Consider the following 23,183-nt stretch of genomic DNA (forward strand, 5'->3'; position numbering starts at 1 on the left):
TACCAACTCACAAGAGGCGCAAGAAGATGTAGAAAGAAGCATACAATGGATGGAAGTTGTCTTTTCTTTCTTCGAACAAGAAAACCAAAATAGGTTTGTGCTTTGCCCATTTCTACATCCCTGAATTTTTATATTTATTTATCAATCCAACCTTGTCTAAATCTGGTAGGGAAAAGATGTCGTTACTACTAGAGTTGGAGTATTTACCTAACATTTTATCAAATATAATTATGTGTCGTCGTAACACACATGTATTGTACTAGTTTGTCAGTAAAATGTGACTTTTTCCATAGGCCACAAAAATTACCTTTGTTAAAAGATATTCTAAATCTAGACTAATATACTAGAAGACACTAAATTCATCAATATATCTTTACTATATTAAAGAACCACTTTCAATAGTCATGTGTCGTCCAACCTCACTCCTTGTGACACAGTTGTCGTCCCCCCTCCCCCACCATGGAAGAGTCTGTGTGATCCACGACCACCGCCCGCACGCTCCCCACGAAACAACCTGTAAGGAAAATGGACCTCAGCCTATTTGAAAGTTCCCTTTGCCCGAGAACACAGATCTAGATGTCACCGATAGGGGAGGTGAATAGGAGAATAAGAATTATCACTAAAATGTAGAACTTCTTACTCTACTCGAAGAAGTGTATGTAATGGAATGGTTGAATCGAGTAGATTGCAGCGGAGTACCAGAGTCTGTCTCAAAAGTTCTTGCACTTCACAATCAACTTATACCAAAGATAAGTAGAGAAGTGCAACAAAGAAATCAAACATGAAATAGAACAAAGAGATAGAGACAACAGGATTTATCCCATGGTTCGGCCAAGCATGAAATGCTTGCCTACATCCACTTTGGAGTTAGCCACTTGGCTTAAAGTCTATTTCAACTCCTTCCTCTGTTTCCTCAAATCTGCCACCAGGTGACAGATGGAGTCTTCCACTATCTTGATGATGGTTACAACAGAGCCGCGACTATTTACAATGTCTTGACAGCACTCTGGTAGAGTAACAATCCTCGCTTGCTCAAGATCTTGATCACACTAACCTCCTGCAACACCTCTCCTCTCTCTTTTGGCTTATAACTTTGCCAACACTAGATCTAGAGAGAAATACACAAGAGAGGGAGTACAAAATGATTCTACACGATGTATGCTACTTGGGTGTGCTTGGTGTCCACTTGTGTACTGAAGGAGGACGCCTAGGGGGTCCTTTTATAACCCCAAAAGGCCTCAAGGTTGTTGACTGTTCCTTCAATAACTTGCTGAAATTCTGCTAGCTATGGGGCACCGGACTAGTCGGTGTGCCATCGAACTGGTCCGGTGCTTCATCGGACTGGGTCCCTTAGCCCCTAGTCCAGGATCTGATTGGAGACTTTCCTTCGCTGATGGGCACCAGACCGGTTCGGTGCACCTCTAGACCGTGTGCCATGTCAGCTAGCCGTTGGGCCAGCAACGGCTCTGAAACTAGTTGTTATCAGGCGGTCTGGTGCACTACCGTACTACTCCTATAGGTAGTACGGTAAATTTTATAATAAAATTCTTGAGATCGGTCTGTTCATCTATACTGGCGATCTGGTGCACTCGGACCCGCTACAGAGCACCAGGTTGGCCAAGCCTGCTGATGAAGTCTCTGTAGAGACGGTCCAGTGCACCACCGGACCTATTATGGATGGTTTGTTGTGCCACCGGACCAGTAATATGGACGGTCCATTGCGCCTAGACAGGTTGCACCAAGTCCTTTCTTCTCCCATTTCTTTTCCATTTGACCTCAACTCTTTGGGGGACTTTCCTATGACTTATACACACATTATTAGAGTATAATACAATTGACTTAAGTCCCAAAAAGTTACCTTTTTCTCAAACTCTCCCTAGATTTCCCGTCTTAAAAAGGGCCTCGAATGGCACTCTCTCTACAAACTGAGTTAGAGAGCAAACCAAAATGCCACATGCATAGTAAAAGATGTATGAAACATAGTTCAACATTCAAACCTTGCATACTTAACCTTTTTCATCGTTTTGGTCCTTTTGGTCTGTTTGAGGTGGGGGTTGGGCATCAAACCCTCAAGTCGATTTGACTTGATCTCTATAGTTGTCCATGAGCTCTAACACCCTACAATGGTCACATAGAACATTTCCAAACACAAGAATGATCCAAACTAAAAGTCAAAGTGAACTTACCTATTTTGGGTACCTTCCAGGTTCTAACTTTGGTACTACTCCTCTATCTTGTGACCACGTCCAACTTAGGGCTTGTTCGTTTTGGTGATAATCCACATGTATTGGGTGGGATTGAGCCGGTTTAAATCCATAACAAGTCAAAATCCACCCCAATCCCACCCAATACACTCCAATACACATGTAATATCAATAACCGAACAAGCCCTTATTGAGTTCTGATCTCGAGCCTTATGACTTGAACCATAAATCCTAATAATTACCTCAATTATTTCAAGTCATGTCCTTAAGTTGTGATCCTCGATGCACCATAGCTTTTCTCAACTCAATCAACCTTGACTTTCCAAGCCACCTTCTTCACCCCTGGCTTTAGGTACCTTGGTCTCCTTGACCTTCTCCTGTGCACTCGGTACCTCGAAGTTTTTCTTGCTTCCATCCTTGGTTTGACCAGTTGACTCCAAATGTGACTCTCTTGATGTGCAAATGTTGTGGCAGGATCATGGTCGATCAAATTGTATGTATGTACATAAATTACTTGGATTAGAGTTATAGATCCCTTTTTGGTAGAAGTAATTCTTTCGTGCAAAGAACCCATTTCTGTACTAAGGGTAGGTTTATAACCCACTACGGAGGGAATTCTGCCTAATGAGGTGGATACTTCCGATCCCGCTTGAACAAAACAAAAGATATTATTGATGAATAAAAGCATGTCTTGCTTATTAACATCTCAGAAATATCCTGACATAGTTAGGGTAGTTAAATCAACTCTCATACGAGCTACCAGTGGTTCATTCATTTGGCCATAGACTAGAGCTACCTTTGGTTCCACAATATTTGTTCATTAATTACTCCATATTCCTTCATTTCCATATAAAGATCATGTCCTTCATGAGTCTATTTTTTACCCCCAACCTTTGCAACATCTTGAAATCGGAAATTGCAACAAGAGCAGGCGCTATTAGAGAACAATTAGAGGATTTAGATATGCGAATTATTATAGAGAATTCTTTGGTTGAATGGAATGAATTATAAGACGATGGGTATAGTGGAGATGAATAGGAAGATAGAAAATGACAAATAAGAAAAGTTTTTTATGATTAGACACATGCAATTGGTGAAACATTTTATTCAAACAAATGTAGAACTAGAATTGATGGTTTTGTGCTTATTACTGGTTCTTCCTACTGAATTGAGACCCATTGTTTATAGATATGGGGATAAAGTAGTGACTTCAGATATTAATGAACTTTATAAAAGAATTATCTGTCGAAACAACAACATTTCCAATCTATTAAAAGAAGTGAACTAGCACCAGTAGATTTAGTAATGTGCCAGGAAAAATTGGTATAAGAAGCCATGTATACAAATTGGTACAGTTCTTGATAGTGGGTCCCACGGGCAACTGACGAGGGATGGTCACAATAAAGTATACAAATCACTTTTAGATGTAATTGAGACTAAAGATGGGAGGTTTCACGAGACTTAGCCTGGAATGCCTTCTCTTTATTATGATCATAAATTATGACATTTTATAGTTTGTGGACTTAAATCGATAAGCACTTCCTAACCAACTTTTAATCTAATCTATTACCTATATATGGAACATGACTAATAGGGTATATCCGTTCACCTAGATTGAATACCTCTACTGTTGAGTCCATCAACCAGAAAAGGTTGCACTAATCCAGCTAGGATTTAGTGCAAACAGGAAGTAGCCTGGATCTTGTGTAGGAAAATAGAGGAATCGATACATATGGGAGGTCTAGGTGCGAACTCTACAGTTGATATGCCTGGGACACCTATGGTGGGTCCTTTCTCGGATCAGGAGCATACTACGCACTCCAAACAAGGAACCAAATCGTCTTCGAGCAGAGCGCCTCCTATGTCTGCTCAAGGTCCGTCTATGCCTGTCAAGGGATTTTCTATGGTGGAAGAAGGTTGTTTTATGCAACATGAGGTGGCCACAAGGTATGTGCTACACCGATGGGATGTTCTGCTCCTCGTGGATCTGACGAATTTGGTCACGCTCCCGCTACAGTTACACATCGGGTTACCATGTTGCAAAGTAAGATTACTAAATCAAAGTCTTTCTATGATGATTTCTTGTGCCTTCTAACTATAGTAGGTAAGCCATGATATTTTGATGAAGTAGTGACTGATGACAATTGCAAGCGAGCTATCAATGAAGAATTTGATGCACTTGAAATGAATAAGACTTGGCACTTAGTTGCTAGGAAACATACAAGTAACATCGTAGATTCAAAGTGGGTATACAAACTCAAGAAGCATATTGATGGTACAATTTATAGATACAAAGCTTGCCTTGTTGCAAAAGGTTTTAAGAGAAGATATGGAATTTATTATGAAGACATTTTTAGTTCGATTGTCAAAGCAGCTACTATCAGGATTGTTTTGTTAATTGAAGTAACCAAAGGCTAGTGTTTGAGACAACTTGATGTTAAAATTACTTTTTTACATGGTCTTCTTGAAGAAGTATATATGAATGAGCCACTTGGTTATGAGAGTTTGGAATATCTTAATCATGTGTGTAGATTGGATAAAGCTATATACGGGTTAAAACACACACCTAGGTATTAGTATGCAAGACTCAATGCTAAACGTGTACAATTTGGTTTTGTTCTTTCAAAGGGAGATACTTCCTTATTTATTTTTGGTAAGAGCAAGATCACTCTTTATCTATTGATCTATGATGATGATATTATGGTGGCTATCTCGTCCAGTGATGCTAATTTCGATCTCAATGATCTAGGGATGTTGCATTATTTCATAAGAATAGAGGTAGAGCAAATTAGAGAAGAAATTATACTAAATAAGAGAAAGTATGCTACCGAAATCATAAATAGAGCAAGCATAGAAAAATGTAAATCAATGAGTACTCCATTTTCTATCTCTGAGAAATTTTTAGCATAACATGGTGTTCCTCTCGATGCGCAAGAAGCAACAAGAAATAGAAGTGTTATAGGTGCACTACAATATCTAACTCTTACTAAACTAAATCTTACATTTTTATGAATAAGGTATGCTAATAATTGAATATATGGTTGTCACTAATAGGATATTGAGATATATTCGGGGAAATGTCGGTCTAGGAATCAAATTTGTAAGAGATAGCTCTTTGTCAATAAATATCGGTCTAGAAATATCGCTAGTTGCATTAATGATAGAAGGTCAACATGAGGTTTTATCGTCTCTCTTAGAGAGAATCTAGTTCCGTGCTAAGAAGCAGTTGACAATATCTTGATGTAGCACTAATGCAGAGTACTTTTTTACCAAATACTATTGCAGAAGTAATCTAGGTAGAAACAATTATGAAAGAACTTGGAATATTTCAGCATGAAGTGTCAAGTTTTGTGGTGTGACAACTTAGGTGGCTTGCGTGACAGTAAATCCGATTTTTCAGGCTCGTATTAAACGTATTGGGATTTGACTATCTTTTTTGCAAGAAAGAGTAGCCAGCAAGCCATTACAAATCAATATAGCTTCATCAAAACATCAAATAGTTGATGGCTTTACTAAAGGGTTATCAGTAAGAAGATTAATAAAATTTCAATAAATTTGGCTCCTGCCTTCTCCAGCAGCAGCTACAGCAGTCCCCTGCTGTAGGCCGATGTAGTAACAGTAACATTTGCAGCTACAGCCCTCTCAAAACCAGCAGCCGAACATCTTAACCTAGCTGCTCGACAGTGGTAGTTGTGGCCAAAAGATGTTAGAAGAAACCTTTTTTGATAAAGGAAGATTTTATTCATAATTTCAAACACGTTATCGAGGTGATACAAGGTGATACAAGACCTTAAAACTTTCTTCCAGCCTGTGCTTAAACAGAACACGCTTAAACAGAACACGGCTTAAAAATTTGATAACCCACACACTCTAATGGTAGTCAATCTGATGACTAGACCGCCACATGTGCCTAGGAAAAAAGTTTGTGGCAACCTGCACCAAGTACTGTGTAGCCTCCACGACTATAGGTTGCAACTCTGCCTTCTGTAAAATAGCCCATGTTCGAAGCCAATGGGCAATGGTATAGATAACCTACAAGGGAGAAGAATTGTTTTATTTTCAAAAACGATATCATTCCTATGTAACCAAAGAGACCAATATGTTGTAACCCCTCCAAGCAAGACAACGTTTCTAATATTTCTGTCGAGGCCATTAAGCTAGGTGCCAAACATATTAGCAACATTACATGGTTTAGATATCCTGAAGGTCATGTAAATTAAAGCCCAGGTCACACGAGCAAATCGACAATCAAAAAATAAATGATAAATTGTCCCTTTTTCAAGATAGAAGCAACATGTTTTGCTTCCCTGCCAGTTGCATCGTGCTAAATTATCCTTGGTTAGTATCACTCCCCTCCGAAGGTACTAGGAGAAGATTTTGATCTTAAGCGGGCCTTTTAGCTTCCACAGTCTTTTATTTAAATTTGGTATATCACACCAAATTAATGCTTGATAATGTGACTTTACTGAGAATTGTCCTGGCTAAGACAAGGTCCAGAGGAAGGCATCATCATGTGTTAGGTGAATTTTGGCAATGCGTGAAAGCAATTCATTCCATGCCACCAATCTAGATCCTAACAAAGTTCGTCTCCAAGAAATGTTTGGTTGCACCGTCGCTAAAGCCTCAACAATGGTTATGTGCTTCTTTCTAGTGATACTATATAGCCCAGAGTATTGGTCTTTTAGAGCTTTTCGTCCTAGCCATGTATCTTCCCAAAACCTCACTTGTGACCATTGTTTATTTTGAAGGTTCCAAAGCGACGGAAGTCTTGCTCCACCTTCATCAAACAAGACCATAAATGTGAGTCACCTAGTTTCCATTGAGCTTGAAGCCTTGAACTAGTGGTTTAGCGTCCAAATACTTATTTATTTATTAAATTTTTTTGCCAAGTCCCTTCTGATGTTAATAGTTTATATAAACATTTACTTAGCAAGGCTATGTTCTTAATATTCAAATCATGGATCCCAAGACCTCCTTGATCCTTAGGTCAGCATAGGATACTCCATCTCACAAGGCGATATTTTCTTTTAGTCTCGTCCCCTTGCCAATAGAAATGATAGCGAAAATAATCTAGTTTTTTAATAACGCATTTGAGAATCGCAGAAAAGGACATCATATATATTAGAAGGCTACTGAGCACTGAATTAATTAATGTCAACTACCTCTAATTGAGATGAGTTTTCCTTTCCAACTAGCAAGCCTCTTCTCCACTCGTTCTTCAATCTTCCTCCCATCAGAGTTTTGAAATCTCTTGTAGTGGATAGGTATGCCTAAATAATTTGAAGGTAGGTCTCCGATTTTGCAACCAAACAATTCCAAAGAAGTGTCTAAGGAATCTTGAGCATCCCGGTAGCAGAGCAACTCACTTTTGTGTAAATTTATTTTTAGCGCTGAAATCTGTTCGAAAGCACAAAGCAATAGCTACATGTTACGAGCTTTTTGTACATCATTATCTAAAAATAGGATTGTGTCCTCTGCATATCGTAAAAATAGCTTCGTGTTAGGAGTAACCTAGCTGGTTACTATAGTCTATCTCTAACAAAGATGTAAATAACCAAGGAATGTCTTTGTACTATACCTTAACTCCAAGTCCTGTTTGGATAGACGATGCAACGCTTCTATTATTTCTTTCACATACATATAAACAGCATAGCATACTACGAATACGTGTATACCATGTCCAGAATCCAGCCCAATAATCCAAACAGTATACGGCCCAACCGAGTAACCTCATACAAGAACCTAAAGAGAGAGGAAAAAACCGCGGATCCAACAACCAATTACACCGTCCCTACTAAGGTAATGTTAAAAAGAACACTGCATTCATCCACCACGAAGCAGAGTTGAAAACACGGGGGCTGCCTGCCTGCCTCGATCAAGCTCCTTTAGTTGTAAGGGCCCATGCCAATGCTGGAGCCAGCACCACCAGCGGCATCTCGGGATTTGGAGTAGCTGAGGTAGTATACCTCGCCCAGGATGGCCGTGAAGAAGGTAAATGCCGCGCCAGCAGCGAAGACGCCCTTCCGCACCGTCTCGCATGAGAGGGACTCGCCGTAGAATACGCCCCTGTACCGGGTGTGGTACGCGTTGCGTACTGATCCCGCCAGCAGGCACGCCTCCGCGATGAGGAAGGTCACCCTGTCAATGGGAATGAGACATGTTGTTGGTAAGCATTTGGATGGGAAGTGCAGTTGAGATTAGTTGAACAATAAGATTTTGTTTTATTAGATACGCTGGCTTGATGTTTTAGGTATCCAAATCAGTTGGACATATTCAAAATATGCCAGAAAATATATCACGTGTTTGGTTGTAGTCCATCATCTTCTCGCTCCTCACTTTTTTTATTTGGTTTGTGAAATAAAAATGAGTTAATCTATCACCATTTCATTCCTCATAAGCTAATAAATAGTAATAATATAAGGAATAAGTTCATTCTACCAAATTTATGGAATGGACTAATAATACACCACCTCATCTAGAATACATTGACTCCTCAAACCAAACACACCATAGTATATCTCGAATCTTTAGGTAATGAAATACGAAAATATATGCTCATGTCATAACGGCTTGAAGATGACTTCAGACAGCCGACAATTCCTAGTTCAGGCTTTATTGAATTCAATTTCAGGAAGGAAAGCAAGCAAGCAGCATCCAGAGACACACAGACACACAACTCATGTGATTCCGAATACAATCTGTGGCTTTTGCGAATAGATTATGGCAGATGCTTCCTCCAGATTCCAGAACGCTGGCTAGGCAAGGACACCCAGAAAGCAAGGCTATTAATTGATGTTGACTTGGGAATTGATTAGGAGATGTCAGTCACATGGTGACCTCAAGAGAAACAAATCAATGACAGACTATTGAAAAAACTAATGTGGTTTAGCAGTTCATCACAAAATCTTAACATAAGTCAAGTCGTGTGTGAACAAATATCAATGCATAGATATGGATGTATCGAGGTATCAAACATGGTTTCATTACTTTACTGCAAGCCCTTGACCAACCGCTTAGCTAAGCTACCCCGAACAAATAAAGATGTAGTTTTTACTAGTCCCTCAAGTGAAATATAACCAAAATTTCAATGGTGTGCATTCAAGTTTTGAAGGAATCTGGCTATGTGTATAATTGTGGATATTTAGAGTTTATATATGGATAGATTTATCTCGAACTATTGCGCAATGTTAATCTTGCTGACTGTATTAGTGTGAAAGTTGTATTCTGAGTATTACTGATCATCAAAAACGATACTTTGATGGAAGGGGCTTTCAACATCTCCATCCTATCACAGGAGTACGAAGTCTACCAAACACTAAGCCCCATAAAAGGACCAGTACCAAGCAATTTGTGGCACAAGGACAGTGGGAGTAGCTGGACATCTACAATAAACAATGTAGAGATCTAGCAGATCTATGACAGGTGCTGAAGATAAATATCTAAAACAGCTTCAGAGATCTAAGACAGACATGTGCCACTACTAACAGCCTCCTACCAATAATTAGTTAAATTATTATAGAGGGGTTGTAGCCTGAAATCCTTGAAACATGGCAGTAAACTGTATGTAAAGAGCAGATGTTAGCTTGCATGAGGTTACAGAGCTTAAATACTGAGCATTGCCACGCTAGTGCAGCTTCAGTAATGAAAGCAAAAGCCCCACCCAGCAAGGGGCTAACTGGAGAAGGTGGGAGAAATGATTTGCATCTGGCCACTAGAAAAGTACTAGTATTATATTATTACTAATTGATGAATGGATCTCACAACTCGTTCGCCAAAAGCAATAGAGCAAAGCGCTGGGTGAGACGCTTGAAGTTTAAGACAAGAAAGTGACGGTCGGCCACTAAAACAAGCGACACTTCACCTAATAAGACTCAAAAGGAAAAGAAAAAAAAACTAACATGCGCATCTTCCTGCAGAGGCAACAGCGGCGAACCAGTAGTCAGTTCACCACCACATGGACAGATGGTGCATAGCATTCTATCATCCTTTTCTGTCTACGCCTAGAAACTAAGCTGCAGAGCTTGGCAATCACAGGATTTCAGTTGAAAAGCACAAGATCCAGACCAAGAACAGGCGGCGGAAAACGGATCTTAGATAGCTCCGTGCACCCGCAGCTGAGAACGACGCGAAACCACGATGCAGATCCTATTTTTCAATCTGCTCGTAGAACTAGACCAGCGATGGGACGGATATAGCAGAATCCTACCCACCCGAGTTTGGATCTCGGAGAGAGGAGCAAGGGATCACCCAACCAACCAAATCTTAGCTCTGCTGGCTATTTCCATGTATGTGAAGAGGGAGTACCGGAGCAGTAGCAGGCAACCGTGGGAGGGGAGGAGATTTGGTTGTTTACCATGTGAAGAGGAAGAGGATGAGGGCGCAGGCGCGGGAGCCTCCCGGCTTGAGCCCGCGGCCGCAGCAGAAGCAGCGGCTGGCGAGCATGAGCACGACCTGCGCGGCGGCGAGGAGGAGCAGCGCGCCGACGCCGTAGCCCGTGGCGATGTCGGAGTCGTAGACGCAGTAGTCGTACTCCTTGGCGGCGTCCGGGGTGACGGTGGCCCGGCTGCGGCGCTGCTCGGCGGCGACGCCCAGGCCGAAGGCGATGACGTCCAGGAGGATGACCACCGCCTGCACGATGATGGAAGCCATTGCGAGCGAGCGAGCGAGCTAGCCCGGCTTGCTGCTCCTGTTGGTCGGTCCGGTCGATGTCTACTAGCTCGCAGCTGATCTGCCGGTGTGGGCTGGGTACCGCTGGTGTGAGCTAGTAGTCCGGGGAGGTACTTGAGTGAGTAGTTTAAAGGCAGTGCGGTCGCGTGTCGCGGTGTCGGTGTGGAGTGCTGCAAAGCTTCGCTTTTTTGGCATTTCGGGGTGGGTACGCGCCTACTGGACGGATGCGGGAAAACCTAACGAATGCGGCAGACGGGTGGGGTGCACCTGGCAGCCGCTACTGGACGGGCGTTGGCTCGTTGCGCTTCTCTGCCGTGGTTGGTGCATCTGGCCTGTCCAGCGCTGCCACCCGCGCTCGATTTCTATTTTACATTTCATAACTTTTCTAAACACGCACCACGTCGACAGCGCGTTAGTTCTAAATCCATACTTTCTTCTGTGGAGACGCCGTCTGTTCTCACTTGGGGTTCGGTCGTTAAACACAGTGTTTTTTCTTCCCCCCCCCCCCTTTTGGCTGCACAAACACTGTTCGTCAGTTATCATGATGAATTCTACCTACAATGGGCTTCTAGACCATGTCCCAAATTGTATAGATTTAGTCACGGTTGGATACCGAAACTGGCATGCGGACAGTTAGGGTTCCGAATTTCTTTTAGGATTTGTTAGCTAAATCTGCAGGATTAACTCGATAACCGACTTATAACGGGTCCAGACCTCCTCCCTTTATATAGATGAAAGGTTACGGTCGATTGAACCTCCATAATCGATCCAATCAAATTTACTTATCAATTTTACCTTATTTACATCGTTCTTCCAATTCCTGTGAGTAGGAGTAATCTAGCCTTAAGTTTAGATCTAGTTTAGTCTTCCACAACAATCTCTCTTCGACTCTACGCCGATTAGAGGCGCACCGGACGGTCTGTCGACCCGTAGCAACACCTTGTAACTTCCCCCTCGATGGGATCTCTCCCGGGGACGAGTTCTAGGGTTCTTCGCGGAGAAGAAGACCCTCTGCGCCACCGCGGGCCATCCAGCCCCAGATGTGGACTGTCCGGAAGCGTGCAGAGAGGATCCACTCCTGCGCCCAGGTCGCGGACCGTCTGGCCCTGTGCCACGGACCGTCCGCGCCTCCATAGAGAGCACCATCAGGTGGTTCGTTCCAGTGTTTGGCGTCCAAAAACACTTTTTGGTGACTGTGCTCGGGACGAGGGTGTTTAGACCTAACAAAAATCAGCCCCCTAGATGGCCGGTTCCAAAGATCACACCGACGTCTCCACCACCAACATCATCAAGCGGACCATGGAGGCACTCCCGGCTAATGACCAGCATCCCTTCAATGACATCATAAGGCGCGAGGAGGAGGAGGTGCTGCGACAACTCGTCGAACGGCGCGACAAAGAGGAGGAGGAGGTGCGGCGACAACTCAAGGAACGACGAGAAAAGACAACAGAAAAGTACTTATCATACTTCACGGTGGATCGCCACCAGAAAATCATCCATTAAGGGGAGATCGATATGACATCTCTCCTACCTCCGCCTTCGGCTCCCATTGTAAGTACCTAGATCCATATTTTGAGGCTTTCATGGAACAACGAGGGAAACTATTATAAGAATACGTAGATGAATCTATTAAAAAATGGGCGCTTTCATATGAGAAACCTACTACCCCTAGTTTTCCCTCGCATGAATCTAATACGGAACCACCCGCGCCAAACACATCGGCTACAAATGGGTCTCTGAAAGGGAAATGGATTTTACCATTTTCTCTAAATTGACTTTGATGATTGATGACCATCACAACCTAATGGACTAACTAGTTTGCTTAGTTGATTAATTCTCAGGTGCATAAGTCAAACCATCTCAACTCTAAGCCGACTGTCCGGAATACCGTAGATTATTCCGGACAGGAACAGCTCTTTAGAAAATTCACCTGTGCGCGGACCGTCTGGGTCCTTCCGGCAGGCCGTCCGCGACACCTCGGTGAGCCTCGAACAGAAACTATATATGCAAAACTCACATTTCTACTACGGATTGTCTGAAGGAGAGAAGAACACCGTTGGAGACCAAGCTCAGACTGTCCAGCCTCAGGCGCAGACCGTCCGCCCGTTGGAAATAAGAGAAACCCGAAGGTGCCAAGTTCGGTAAAAAAATGAATTATAGTGTCCTTGCGGACTCTCCGGTGTGCACGGCCAGACAGTACACGACTGCTTTATCTGACATCTGACGACGTATTTAATGCACTTATAGCCATTGATATAGTCGTTACTGTTGTTTGTTGCGATTTCAGCCGTTGATGTGCATGGGCGGGGCCAGAAGCGCGGACCGTCCGTGATTGGCAGAAAGTGGGCAACATGTAGGAAGTGATTGGTGGCTATAAATACAACCCAACCACCTCCATTCACTTTATCCAAGCATTTCATTCATCCTCATTCAATACAAGAGCAAGCATTTCATCCCAAGACACATTCAAAGCTCCCAAGCTCTTCCAAGTGCCATAATTGTGACTAGTGATCATTAGTGATTAGTGCCCTAGAAAGTCTAGAGAGATTTTGATCTTGTGTTTTTATTGTTACTCTTGTTGCTTGGCTTTCTTGATCGTGCTTTCTTCATCTCCTTCTAAACTCTCAAGTGACTTATAAAACTAGCAAGAAACACCTATTTGTGTGGTGATCCTTGCACGGTCTAAGTGACCCTTGAGATTAAGAAGAAGCACTCAACCGGTCTATGTGACCGTTTGAGAGAGGGAAAGGGTTGAAAGAGACCCGTCCTACATAGCCTCCTAAACGTGGAGTAGGTTCTTTGGAACCGAAGCTCGGGAAACAAATCATCTGTGTTTTTGTGCTAATCTTGTATTGTGATTTGATTCCTCCTCTCCTCTCTAAGTTATCTTGCTTGCAATCTCTTTGAGTTAGCTCCCAAAGTTATCTGCATTGATTGAGCAACTAATAGCAAGGAGAACTCTTTTCCACACACTTATTTAATTATTACTCATTCTAACTCTAACCCCAGGCAAAGTTTGTGTTCAAAGTTTATAATTTTCAAGTTTTGTATATCCACCCCCCTCTAGGTGGCTTTCAATTGCTATCGGAGCTCGACACTGTGGCAGAACCACCCAGATTATTCCAGCTTAAGTGCCCAAGTCACGCCTTGAAGGCAGCAACACACTTAAATCAGAATAACCCATCAGTCCTTCGGATCTCGTCCGATAGAGCCACTTACCAAGGATCGAGTATGAAAGGGAAATAGTCTTAATATTTCCTATAATCGATTTTGTTGTTTGACGACCATCACAAACCTTGTGGACTAACCAATTTGTTTAGTTGATCATTCCACAGGTGCATAAGTTCATCTACAACTATTCTAAAGTCGAGTGTCCGGAATACCGTAGATTATTCCGGACAGGAGAAGCTTTTTGGAAAATCACCTAAGTGCGGACCGTCTGGGCCCTTGCAGCGGACCGTCCGCGACACTAGGGTGAGCCTCGGACAGAACCAATGCAAAAACACAAGTCTACACTACAGACCGTCCGATGGAAAAGCAAGCACCGTCCGAGACCAAGCGCGGACCGTCCGGCCTCAGGCGCAGACCGTCCGGTCGGTGGAGAACCGAAAAACACGAAGGTGACGGGTTCAGTAAAATGTATTTTTAGCGTCCTTGTGGACCGTCCGGGGTGCACGACCGGACCGTCCGCGACTGCCTTTATCTGACATCTGACGACGCATTAAATGCTATATAGCCGTTGATATAGCCATTACTGCTGACCATTGCGATTTCAGCCGTTGATGTGCAGGGGCGGACCGTCCGGACCAGGGGCACGGATCGTCCGCGGTCGGCAGAAAAGGAGCAACGACTAGGAAGTGGTTGAGGGCTATAAATACAACCCCAACCACCTCCATTCAAATCATCCAAGCATTCCAATCCTTCACATTCAATACAAGAGCTAGCAATCCATTCCAAGACACAGTCAAAGATTCCAATCTCTCCAAGTTCCACAATTGAGACAAGTGATCATTAGTGATTAAAGACTTGAGAGAGAAAGTGATTCGTGTGTTATTTGTCGCTCTTGTCGCTTGGCTTTTGCAATCGTGCTTTCTTCTTCCCATTCTCATTCTCAAGTGACTTGTAATCAAAGCAAGAGACACCAAGTGTGTGGTGGTCCTTGCGGGGTCTAAGTGACCTGTTTGATTAAGGAGAAAGCTCACTCGGTCTAGGTGACCGTTTGAGAGAGGGAAAGGGTTTGAAAGTCGCCTAGAGGGGGATGAATAGGGCGAATCTGAATATTGTAAACTTAAGAACAACTACAAGCCGGGTTAGCGTTAGAAATATGAACGAGTCCGAGAGAGAGGGTGAAAAACAAATCGCAAGCAAATAAGGAGTGAGACACAAGGATTTGTTTTACCGAGGTTCGGTTCTTGCAAACCTACTCCCCGTTGAGGTGGTCACAAAGACCGGGTCTCTTTCAACCCTTTCCCTCTCTCAAACGGTCACTTAGACCGAGTGAGCTTCTCTTCTCAATCAAACGGGACACAAAGTCCCTGCAAGGACCACCACACAATTGGTGTCTCTTGCCTCGGTTACAATTGAGTTGATCACAAGAAAGAATGAGAAAAAGAAGCAATCCAAGCGCAAGAGCTCAAATGAACACAAGTCACTCTCTCACTAGTCACTATTTGATTTGGAATGAACTATGGACTTGGGAGAGGATTTGATCTCTTTGGTGTGTCTTGTATTGAATGCTATAGCTCTTGTAAGGTGTAGGAAGTTGAAAAACTTGGATGCCATGAATGGTGGGGTGGTTGGGGTATTTATAGCCCCAACCACTAAAAGTGGTCGTTGGAAGGCTGTTTGTCGCATGGCGCACCGGACAGTCCGATGCGCCACCGGACACTGTCCGGTGCGCCAGCCACGTCAGCCGGCCGTTGGGTTCTGACCGTTGGAGCTCTGACAAGTGGGGCCTCTGGGTTGTCCGGTGGTGCACCGGACAGGTCCTGTAGACTGTCCGGTGCGCCTTCTGCACGTGCTCTGTCCTCTGCGCTCGCAGGCGCGCATTAAATGCGTTGCAGTCGACTGTTGCGTGCGAAGTAGCCGTTGCTCTGCTGGCACACCGGACAGTCCGGTGAGTCACCAGACAGTCTGGTGAATTATAGCGGAGCGGCTTCTCATTTTCCCGAAGGTAGCAAGTTCAGCGTCAAGTTCCCTGGTGCACCGGACAGTCCGATGCGCCAGACCAGGGTGCCTTTGGGATGTCTTTAGCTCTCTTTATTTGAACCCATCTTTGGTCTTTTTATTGGCTTGTTGTGAACCTTTGGCACCTGTAAAACTTATAGACTAGAGCAAACTAGTTAGTCCAATTATTTGTGTTGGGCAATTCAACCACCAAAATCAATTTAGGAAAAGGTGTAATCCTATTTCCCTTTCAATCTCCCCCTTTTTGGTGATTGATGCCAACACAAACCAAAGCAAATATAGAAGTGTATAATTGAACTAGTTCGCATAATGTAAGTGCAAATGTTACTAAGAATTGAACCAATATAAATTCTTATAAGATATGCATGGATTGTTTCTTTATTTTAATATTTTGGACCACGCTTGCACCACAGTTTGTTTTTGCAAATTCTTTTGTAAATTCTTTTCAAAGTCCTTTTGCAAATATTCAAAGGTAAATGAATAAGATTTTGAGAAGCATTTTCAAGATTTGAAATTTTCTCCCCCTATTTCAAATGCTTTTCCTTTGACTAAACAAAACTCCACCTCAATAAAATCCTCCTCTTAGTGTTCAAGAGGGTTTTAGATATTAGTTTTTGAAGAGGATGTTTCAATTTGAAATTCTATCAAAAATAAGATACCAATTGAAAAATTCATCATTTCAAAAAACTTTTCTTAACTCAAATTTTGAAAATTGGTGGTGGTGCGGTCCTTTTGCTTTGGGCCTTGCTTTGGGCTAATACTTTCTCCCCCTTTGGCATGAATCGCCAAAAACGGATACTCAAGTGAAATATAAGCCCTAATTGAAATTACTTTCTCCCCTTTTGGCGAACAAAATATGAGTGAAGATTATACCAAAGTTGGAGAGGGGCGCGGAGTGACGGCGAAGGATGAGTAATTTCGATGGAGTGGAGTGGAAGCCTTTGTCTTCGCCGAAGACTCCTTTTCCCTTTCAATCTATGACTTGGTTTGAAATACACTTGAAAACACATTAGTCATAGCATATAAAAAAGATATGATCAAAGGTATATTAATGAGCTATGTGTGCAAAACATCAAAAGAAATTCCTAGAATCAAGAATATTTAGCTCATGCCTAAGTTTGGTAAATGTTTGTTCATCTAATAGCTTGGTAAAGATATCGGCTAATTGTTCTTTGGTGTTAATATATGCAATCTCGATATCCCCCTTTTGTTGGTGATCACTTAAGAAATGATACCGAATGGCTATGTGTTTAGTGCGGCTATGCTCAACGGGATTATCCGCCATGCGGATTGCACTCTCATTATCACATAGAAGAGGAACCTTGGTTAATTTGTAACCATAGTCCCTGAGGGTTTGCCTCATCCAAAGCAATTGCGTGCAACAATGACCTACGGCAATATACTCGGCTTCGGCGGTAGAAAGAGCTACGGAATTTTGCTTCTTTGAAGCCCAAGACACCAGAGACCTTCCCAAGAACTGGCAAGTCCCCGATGTGCTCTTCCTGTTAATTTTACACCCCGCCCAATCGGCATCCGAATAACCAATCAAATCAAACGTGGATCCCCGAGGGTACCAAAGCCCAAACTTAGGAGTATAAACTAAATATCTCAAGATTCGTTTTACAGCCCTAAGGTGAGCTTCCTTAGGATCGGCTTGGAATCTTGCACACATGCATACAGAAAGCATTATATCCGGTCGTGAAGCACATAAGTAGAGTAAAGAACCTATCATCGACCGGTATACCTTTTGATCTACGGATTTACCTCCCGTGTCGAGGTCGAGATGCTCATTTGTTCCCATGGGTGTTTTGATGGGCTTGGCATCCATCATCCCAAACTTGTTTAGAATGTCTTGAATATACTTCGTTTGGCTAATGAAGGTGCCTTCTTGGAGTTGCTTCACTTGAAATCCCAAGAAGTACTTCAACTCCCCCATCATAGACATCTCGAATTTCTGTGTCATGATCCTACTAAATTCCTCACATGTAGATTCGCTAGTAGACCCAAATATAATATCATCAACATAAATTTGGCATATAAACAAATCATTTTCAAGAGTTTTAGTAAATAGAGTAGGATCGACCTTTCCGACTTTGAAGCCATTAGCGATAAGAAAATCTCTTAGGCATTCATACCATGCTCTTGGGGCTTGCTTGAGCCCATAAAGCGCCTTAGAGAGTTTATATATGTGATTAGGATACTCACTATCTTCAAAGTCGGGAGGTTGCTCAACATAGACCTCTTCCTTGATTGGTCCATTGAGGAAGGCAATTTTCACGTCCATTTGATAAATCTTAAAGCCATGGTAAGTAGCATAGGCAAGTAAAATGCGAATTGATTCTAGCCTAGCTACGGGTGCATAGGTTTCACCGAAATCCAAACCTTCGACTTGTGAATACCCCTTGGCCACAAGTCGGGCTTTGTTCCTTGTCACCACACCATGCTCGTCTTGCTTGTTGCGGAAGACCCACTTGGTTCCTACAACATTTTGGTTAGGACGTGGAACTAAATGCCATACCTCATTCCTAGTGAAGTTGTTGAGCTCCTCTTGCATCGCCACCACCCAATCCGAATCTTGTAGTGCTTCCTCTACCCTGTGTGGCTCAATAGAGGAAACAAAGGAGTAATGTTCACAAAAATGAGCAACACGAGATGGAGTAGTTACCCCGTTTTGAATATCACCGAGGATGGTGTTCACGGGGTGATCTCGTTGAATTGCTTGGTGGACTCTTGGGTGTGGCGGTCTTGGAACTTGTTCATCTTCCTTATCTTGATCATGAGCATCTCCCCCTTGATCATTGCTCTCCTCTTGGGGTGGCTCAACTTCTTGATCTTCTCCTTCATCATTTTGAGCCTCATCCTCATCTTGAGTTGGTGGAGATGCTTGCATGGAGGAAGATGGTTGATCTTGTGCTTGAGGTGGCTCGTTGGATTCCTCAGGACACACATCCCCAATGGACATGTTCCTTAGCGCGACGCACGGAGCCTCTTCATCATCTAATTCATCAAGATCAACTTGCTCTACTTGAGAGCCGTTAGTCTCATCAAACACAATGTCACAAGAAACTTCAACTAGTCCAAAGGACTTGTTAAAGACTCTATATGCCCTTGTGTTTGAATCATATCCAAGTAAAAAGCCTTCTGCAGCCTTAGGAGCAAATTTAGATTTCTTCCTTTTTTAACAAGAATAAAGCATTTGCTACCAAAGACTCTAAAATATGAAACATTGGGCTTTTTACCGGTTAGGAGTTCGTATGATGTCTTCTTGAGGATTCGGTGTAGATATAACCGGTTGATGGTGTAGCAAGCGGTGTTGACCGCCTCGGCCCAAAACCGATCCGAAGTCTTGTACTCATCAAGCATGGTCCTTGCCATGTCCAATAGAGTTCGATTCTTCCTCTCCACTACACCATTTTGTTGTGGTGTGTAGGGAGAAGAGAACTCATGCTTGATGCCCTCCTCCTCAAGGAAGCCTTCGATTTGAGAGTTCTTGAACTCCGTCCCGTTGTCGCTTCTTATTTTCTTGATCCTTAAGCCGAACTCATTTTGAGCCCGTCTCAAGAATCCCTTTAAGGTCTCTTGGGTATGAGATTTTTCCTGCAAAAAGAACACCCAAGTGAAGCGAGAATAATCATCCACAATAACTAGACAGTACTTACTCCCGCCGATGCTTATGTAAGCTATCGGGCCGAATAGATCCATGTGTAGGAGCTCGAGTGGCCTGTCAGTCGTCATAATGTTCTTATGTGGATGATGAACACCAACTTGCTTCCCTGCCTGACATGCGCTACAAATCCTGTTTTTCTCAAAATGAACATTTATTAGTCCCAAAATGTGTTCTCCCTTTAGAAGCTTGTGAAGATTCTTCATTCCAACATGTGCTAGTCGGTGATGCTAGAGCCAGCCCATGTTAGTCTTAGCAATTAAGCAAGTGTCGAGTTCAGCTCTATCAAAATCTACTAAGTATAGCTGACCCTCTAACACTCCCTTAAATGCTATTGAATCATCACTTCTTCTAAAGACAGTAACACCTACATCCGTAAAAAGACAGTTGTAGCCCATTTTACATAATTGTGAAACTGAAAGCAAGTTATAATCTAAAGAATCTACAAGAAAAACATTGGAAATGGAATGGTCAGGTGATATAGTAATTTTACCCAATCCTTTGACCAAACCTTGATTTCCATCCCCAAATGTGATAGCTCGTTGTGGATCTTGGTTTTTCTCGTAGGAGGAGAACATCTTCTTCTCCCCTGTCATGTGGTTTGTGCACTTGCTATCGATGATCCAGCTTGAGCCCCCGGATGTATAAACCTACAAAACAAATTTAGTTCTTGATTTTAGGTACCCAAATGGTTTTGGGTCCTTTGACATTAGATACAAGAACTTTGGGTACCCAAACACAAGTCCTTGACTCCTTGTGCTTGCCCCCAACATACTTGGCAACTACCTTGCCGGATTTGTTAGTTAAAATATAAGATGCATCAAAAGTTTTAAATGAAATGTTAGAATCATTTGATGCAATAGGAGTTTTCCTTTTAGGCAATTTTACACGGGTTGATTGCCTAGAGCTAGATGTCTCACCCTTATACATAAAAGCATGATTAGGGCCAGAGTGAGACTTCCTAGAGTGAATTCTCCTAATTTTGTGCTCGGGATAACCGGCAGGGTACAAAATGAAACCCTCGTTATCCTGAGGCATGGGATCCTTGGCCTTAACAAAGTTAGACAATCTTTTAGGAGGGGCATTAAGTTTGACATTGTCTCCCTTTTGGAAGCCAATGTCATCCTTGATGCCAGGGCGTCTCCCGCTATAGAGCATGCTTCTAGCAAATTTAAAATTTTCATTTTCTAAGTCATGCTCATTAATCTTAGCATTAAGTTGAGCTATGTGATCATTTTGTTTCTTAATTAAGACTAGGTGATCATGAATAGCATCAACATTAATATCTCTACATCTAGTACAAATGGAAACATGCTCAATAGTAGATGTAGAGGGTTTGCAAGATTTTAGTTCAACAATCTTAGCATGTAAAATGTCATTTTCACTTCTAAGATTGGAAATTGTAACATTGCAAACATCTAATCCTTAGCTTTAGCAATTAATTTTTCATTATCATTTCTAAGGCTAGCAAGAGAGATATTCAATTCTTCAATCTTAGCAAGTAAACTAACATTATCATCTCTAAGATTGGGAATTGAAACATCACTAACATTAGAATCAACCTTAGCAATTAATTTAGCATTTTCATTTTTAAGGTTGGCAATAGTATCATGACAAGTGCTTAGCTCACTAGATAATTTTTCACATTTTTCTACTTCTAGAGCATAAGCATTCTTAACCTTAACATGCTTCTTGTTTTCTTTAATTAGGAAGTCCTCTTGAGAGTCCAAGAGTTCATCCTTCTCATGAATAGCACTAATTAATTCATTTAATTTTTCCTTTTGTTGCATGTTTAGGTTGGCAAAAAGGGTGCGCAAATTATCCTCCTCGTCACAAGAGTTATCCTCATCACTAGAGGTTGCATATTTAGTAGAGGATTTTGATTTTACCTTCTTCCTTTTGTCGTCCTTTGCCATGAGGCACTTGTGGCCGACGTTGGGGAAGAGGAGGCCCTTGGTGACGGCGATGTTGGCGGCGTCCTCGTCGGAGGAGGAGTCGGTGGAGCTCTCGTCGGAGTCCCACTCGCGGCACACATGGGCATTGCCGCCCTTCTTCTTGTAGTATCTCTTCTTTTCTCTCCTCTTTCCCTTCTTGTCATCGCCCCTGTCACTATCACTAGATAATGGACATTTAGCAATGAAATGACCGGGCTTACCGCACTTGTAGCACACCTTCTTGGAACGGGGCTTGTAATCTTTCCCCTTCCTTTGTTTGAGGATTTGACGGAAGCTCTTGATGATGAGCGCCATCTACTCATTGTAGAGCTTGGAGGCGTCGATGGGGATTCTACTTGGAGTAGAATCTTCTTTGTTCTCCTCCGTTGCTTTGAATGCAACGGGTTGTGCTTCGGGCGTGGAGGAGTCGCCTTGCTCGATGATCTTTTTGGAGCCTTTGATCATTAGCTCAAAGCTCACAAATTTACCTATGACCTCCTCAGGAGACATTAGCGTGTATCTAGCATCACCTCGAATTAATTGAACTTGCGTAGGGTTAAGAAAAATGAGTGATCTAAGAATAACCTTGACCATTTCATGGTCATCCCATTTTTTGCTCTCGAGGTTGCGCACTTGGTTCACCAAGGTCTTGAGCCGGTTGTACATCTCTTGTGGCTCCTCCCCTTGGCGAAGCCGAAAGCGACCGAGCTCCCCCTCGATCGTTTCCCGCTTGGTGATTTTGGTCACTTCGTCTCCTTCGTGCGCGGTCTTGAGTACGTCCCAAAGCTCCTTGGCGCTCTTTAATCCTTGCACCTTGTTATACTCCTCTCGACTTAGAGAGGCGAGGAGTATAGTGGTGGCTTGAGAGTTGAAGTGTCGGATTTGGGCGACCTCATCCGAATCATAGTCTTCATCCCCCGGTGATGGTACCTGTACTCTAATCTCAACAACATCCCAAATGCTAGTGTGGAGTGAGGTTAGATGATGCCTCATTTTATCACTCCACATATTATAATCTTCACCATCAAACATAGGTGGTTTGCCTAATGGGACGAAAAGTAATGGAGTACGTTTCGAAATGCGAGGGTAGCGTAGGGGGATCTTACTAAACTTCTTGCGCTCATGGCGCTTAGAAGTTATGGATGGCGTGTTGGAGCCGGAGGTGGATGGCGACGAAGAGTCGGTCTCGTAGTAGACCACCTTCCTCATCTTCTTCTTCTTGTCACCGCTCCGACGCGACTTGTCGTGTGAAGGGGATCCCTTCACCTTGTTGGCGGACTCCCCGGATGGAGCCTTCCCATGGCTTGTGGCGGGCTTCTCGCCGGTCCTGATCTCCCTCTTGGCGGATGCTCCCGACATTACTTCGAGCGGTTAGGCTCTAATGAAGCACCGGGCTCTGATACCAATTAAAAGTCGCCTAAAGGGGGGGGGGGGTGAATAGGGCGAATCTGAAATTTGTAAACTTAAGAACAACTACAAGCAGGGTTAGCGCTAGAAATATGAACGAGTCCGAGAGAGAGGGTGAAA

At 43.0% G+C, this 23,183-nt stretch overlaps 1 protein-coding gene across 1 annotated transcript; it reads right to left on the reverse strand.

Moving 5' to 3' along the window:
* Positions 1-7,799: 7,799 nt before the first annotated feature.
* Positions 7,800-10,991, reverse strand: LOC100286200 (uncharacterized). The gene is made up of 2 exons (NM_001159088.2): positions 10,558-10,991; positions 7,800-8,342 (listed from the first exon to the last, which is right to left on the reverse strand). The coding sequence occupies exons 1-2, from the start codon at positions 10,851-10,853 to the stop codon at positions 8,090-8,092; spliced, it is 549 nt and encodes a 182-aa protein (NP_001152560.2). The 5' UTR covers positions 10,854-10,991; the 3' UTR covers positions 7,800-8,089.
* Positions 10,992-23,183: the final 12,192 nt, after the last annotated feature.

This window comes from Zea mays, chromosome 7 (genome assembly GCF_902167145.1).
Source record: "Zea mays cultivar B73 chromosome 7, Zm-B73-REFERENCE-NAM-5.0, whole genome shotgun sequence".
Classification (NCBI taxonomy): domain Eukaryota; kingdom Viridiplantae; phylum Streptophyta; class Magnoliopsida; order Poales; family Poaceae; genus Zea; species Zea mays.

What these genes read in the sequence shown, in the direction of transcription:
- LOC100286200 (NM_001159088.2), bottom strand. Translation starts at nt 10,853, where the DNA reads ATGGCTTCCATCATCGTGCAGGCGGTGGTCATCCTCCTGGACGTCATC. An exon ending in ATCCTCTTCCTCTTCACATG is followed by an intron (nt 8,343 to 10,557) that starts GTAAACAACCAA and finishes TCCCATTGACAG; the next exon opens with GGTGACCTTCCTCATCGCGG.